This window comes from Microtus ochrogaster, chromosome 4 (genome assembly GCF_000317375.1).
Source record: "Microtus ochrogaster isolate Prairie Vole_2 chromosome 4, MicOch1.0, whole genome shotgun sequence".
Classification (NCBI taxonomy): domain Eukaryota; kingdom Metazoa; phylum Chordata; class Mammalia; order Rodentia; family Cricetidae; genus Microtus; species Microtus ochrogaster.
Genome location: NC_022011.1, coordinates 47,020,568 through 47,024,373, shown reverse-complemented (window position 1 = coordinate 47,024,373; position 3,806 = coordinate 47,020,568). Strand labels below are relative to the sequence as shown.

At 45.5% G+C, this 3,806-nt stretch overlaps 1 protein-coding gene across 2 annotated transcripts in view; it reads left to right on the top strand.

Moving 5' to 3' along the window:
* Positions 1-3,806, top strand: part of Set (SET nuclear proto-oncogene) — a 9,630-nt gene extending 5,824 nt beyond the window's left edge. For both annotated transcript variants that reach the window (XM_026778762.1, XM_005346154.3), the window contains exons 2-8: positions 1,139-1,196; positions 1,764-1,906; positions 2,077-2,180; positions 2,275-2,388; positions 2,756-2,926; positions 3,006-3,152; positions 3,671-3,806. In XM_026778762.1, coding sequence (XP_026634563.1) covers positions 1,139-1,196; positions 1,764-1,906; positions 2,077-2,180; positions 2,275-2,388; positions 2,756-2,926; positions 3,006-3,152; positions 3,671-3,694 — 761 coding nt within the window. In that variant the 3' untranslated portion in view covers positions 3,695-3,806. The remainder of the gene's footprint in view (positions 1-1,138; positions 1,197-1,763; positions 1,907-2,076; positions 2,181-2,274; positions 2,389-2,755; positions 2,927-3,005; positions 3,153-3,670) is intronic.

Genomic DNA, 3,806 nt, shown 5'->3' with positions numbered 1-3,806 from the left:
CCCCTTTCCCCCGCCCGCGCTCTCCTCCCCCTCCCTCCCTCCCGAGAAGCCTCTCTTTATTGTGCTCCGCCATGATGCCTCGTTCCCATCAGCCGCCGCCGCCGCCACATGGTGCGGCCGGACGCAGCCCTGCGGCCCGGCCTCTCCCGCCGTCCTGCTTCCCGCCCGGAGCCGGCGCCGCGGCGGGACCTGGAGCCTGGGTCTGGGGCGGGGTGGCGACGCGGAGCCGGCGCGAGGATGCTCCGGGCTGCGCGGCTCGCACGCCCCACGTGGGGCAGCCACACTCGGCCGCGCCGGGCTCGCGAGGGATGTGGCCCTGAGGCCGAGGCTCGCAGGGCCTCACACGGACCCTCAGGGCGCCCTGCCCTCGCCGGGAGGCTCTTTCTTAGCAAAGGGCAGCGGCGGAGCCGGGGGCTGGTTACCGGAAATGGACCGCGCGAGCGGGGCCCCCTTCACGCCCACTTGGCTTTGTAAAGGCCCTCGCAGTCCTCACCGGACAAAAGGGCACGAATCTGGAGCACACCCCCTTTCCTCCCGGTGCTTGCTAGTTTGGGGGACGGCCTTTTCCCAGTAAGTGCGTTCAGAAATCGCGCACGGCCGCGTGTGATGACCAGTCTCCTCGGGATTGGGTTGAAGGAGTTGGAATCGGGTCCCCGATCTCCCACTGCAGAGGCGGCTCTGGTGGACTGGTGGCTGGCTGGTCTTTGTTGGTATATGTTGATAACCGGAATAGGCGGTGGTATTCTGTTTTAAAGCCGTTGTACCAGTTGGTAGTATCCGAATTTGTCATGGATTAGTTTCTACATTCAGTTAGCAGCTGGCACATTCTACTGCAAGTGTATAATGTGATTAGTAATAAACACGAAGTATTTCTGAATGAGGCTTAGCCTCTTCCTCACCTTCCATAATGAAGGCCGATGATTGAAGCCTTAAACTCTTAACAAGTGATCCAGTAATGAAGCATTTTCCTGAGCAGGCTAGCAGATAGTTAATTTAGGGTCAAGAAACGAGAAAGTAATTTGTCAACTGCATGCTTGAGCCACGTGGGGAGCATGCTTTGCAGGAAGCACATTCCTACACATGTCGGAAAGTGTAGCTTGTAATTTGTATTGAGTCTCGTTCCTTTTTTGTTTTGCAGAAAAAGAACAGCAAGAAGCAATTGAACACATTGACGAAGTACAAAATGAAATAGACAGGTAAATTTATTTAATTCACTTTATGGAAGTTTTCTTGAGGATCTGATTGGCTTGCAGTCAGTCAAGGAAGGTTTTGGTGAATGTGTCCTGTTTCTTGGTCTAGTGATAACTCTTGGTTAAAGTAAACATACCTCAACCTCCCAGATGCAGGGAGACTGTAGGTTGGGGTTGCTTTTGGAGGTTACAAAAATTGCCTGGCTACCTGGATTTTCATGGATAGTATGGCACCTTTGCTTAATGCTTTGTGTTACTGGGAGGCCCAGTCTCAATAGCCTGGAATAGACTGTGCTGAAATACAATGTTGCCAGGACTGGAGATGCCCAGTTAGTTCTGTGGATTTGGTTCTCAGAGAGGCCTGGGGGCTGTTGTGCCACATACTAGGCCCCTACGGGAGAATAATGTTGCTAAGATGTGTCAGTTTGGATATTTAGCTTTACTGTCTTCAGGGATAAACTGTGGAGTTTGCTTCTATACATTTTTGTTTGCAGTCCTGAAGCCAGTAAGAAATTTTGTGGTTGTAAACCAGTTGTATCAGCCATCACAGTCAATATGCCTTCATTGTTTCAGACTTAATGAACAAGCAAGTGAGGAAATACTAAAAGTAGAACAAAAATATAACAAACTCCGCCAACCGTTTTTTCAGAAGAGGTCAGAATTGATCGCTAAAATCCCAAATTTTTGGGTAACCACATTTGTCAACCATCCACAAGGTATGTGGGGGGTTAGCAGTAATGAAGGTATTGGGGGGCATTTGTCCAGGAATTGGGGCATTCTGGGGGCACAGTCAGGACAAAGTCCTGGAGTCAGTGGGTTTGTCAGCAAAGCTGTTACTGAACTTGGAAACACTATAAAGTGGTCATTAAGTGAGTTGCTTCTCTAGTGTCTGCACTGCTTGGGGAGGAAGACGAAGAGGCTCTGCATTATTTAACCAGAGTTGAAGTAACAGAATTTGAAGACATTAAATCAGGTTACAGAATAGATTTTGTAAGTATCGAACATCCGGTTTGCCACTGAGAATGAATGTATACTTTGGTTATGAGAGTTGTTTATTGATTGCTAATCTTTTGATTTATTACAGTATTTTGATGAAAATCCCTACTTCGAAAATAAAGTTCTCTCCAAAGAATTTCATCTGAATGAGAGTGGTGACCCATCCTCAAAGTCCACTGAAATCAAATGGAAATCTGGAAAGGTATTTGATAGATGTGGCTTAGCTGAATCTGCTAGTGCTCAGTGCCTTAGATCACTGGGTGAAAAGTTTAGAAATTCTGGTGTGTAGAGGTCAGATACAATACTAGTTGTACAAAGTTTGCATAGTGCACTATATCTTCCTCACAGAGATTTGTTTTTCAATATTCTTTTGGAGTCATGGGTCTGACTTCTAGGTCTACAGTGGAACTGAGTTTTATGAAATCAGATAGGCACATAACTTCTGTGAAAGCACTTGACACACATTTTATAATTGTTCTTAGTAATTGCTCTATAGTGATCTTTAGTGCTTTGGGGGATTTGGGAGTGGTAGAAAGCTAATAATGGGACATACTGATGTTTTCGTTTAGGATTTGACAAAACGCTCGAGTCAAACACAGAATAAGGCCAGCAGGAAGAGACAACACGAAGAGCCAGAGAGCTTCTTTACCTGGTTTACTGACCACTCTGATGCAGGTGCAGATGAGTTAGGAGAAGTCATCAAAGATGACATTTGGCCAAACCCCTTGCAGTACTATTTGGTGAGTTCATTCACTTGAGGGTATTAATGTGTCCTACAAAGAGTTCAGTCCATAAAGGAACATCGCCTGGTTTTTTAAGGTTCCTGATATGGACGATGAAGAGGGAGAGGCAGAAGATGATGACGATGATGATGAAGAAGAAGAAGGCTTGGAAGATATTGATGAAGAAGGAGATGAAGGTGAAGAAGATGAAGATGAAGATGATGATGAAGGGGAAGAAGGAGAGGTAAGGAAACTTGTTAAACCCCTAGTGACTTTGGAAATTATATATATAAAGAATATAATAATATCCAAAGCCACAGAGAAACCCTGTCTCGAAAAACCAAAAAAAAAAAAAGAATATAATAATAAATAATAAAACTGTAGAATATAATTAGAATGTGGGGAGATCAGGGGAGATGAGGTATTAACATGTGAGACTTTTTCTCTGTTTAAAGCTTAGTCTACATGTCTGTACTACATGTGATTTATCTGCAAAGATCAAAAGAGGGCATAGGATCCCCTAGTACTGAAGTTAAGAGTGATTGTGAGCTGCTGTGTGGGTGTTGGGGGTCCTAAAGTGCTCTTAATCCAGGAACATACATACTCTTCCTGCCATTGTTTGCTTAATGAAGATTCATATTTCACCTAGAAGAACTGGGTTCTCCACGGAGTGTTCTATGTTTGATAAGGTTCATGTGTGTTCAAAAGTAGTGAAAAGTCTTAGAATTTGCCCCATGGTTGACTGGTCCCTTATTCTTTCAGGAGGATGAAGGCGAGGATGACTAGCAGAGAAGACTGATGGATTCCGACTCTTTTTTTATTTTCTTTTTATTAAATTTCTCCAGTCCCTGGGAGCAAGTTGCAGTCATTTCCCTCCCATCCCCAATCCCTCTTGTGC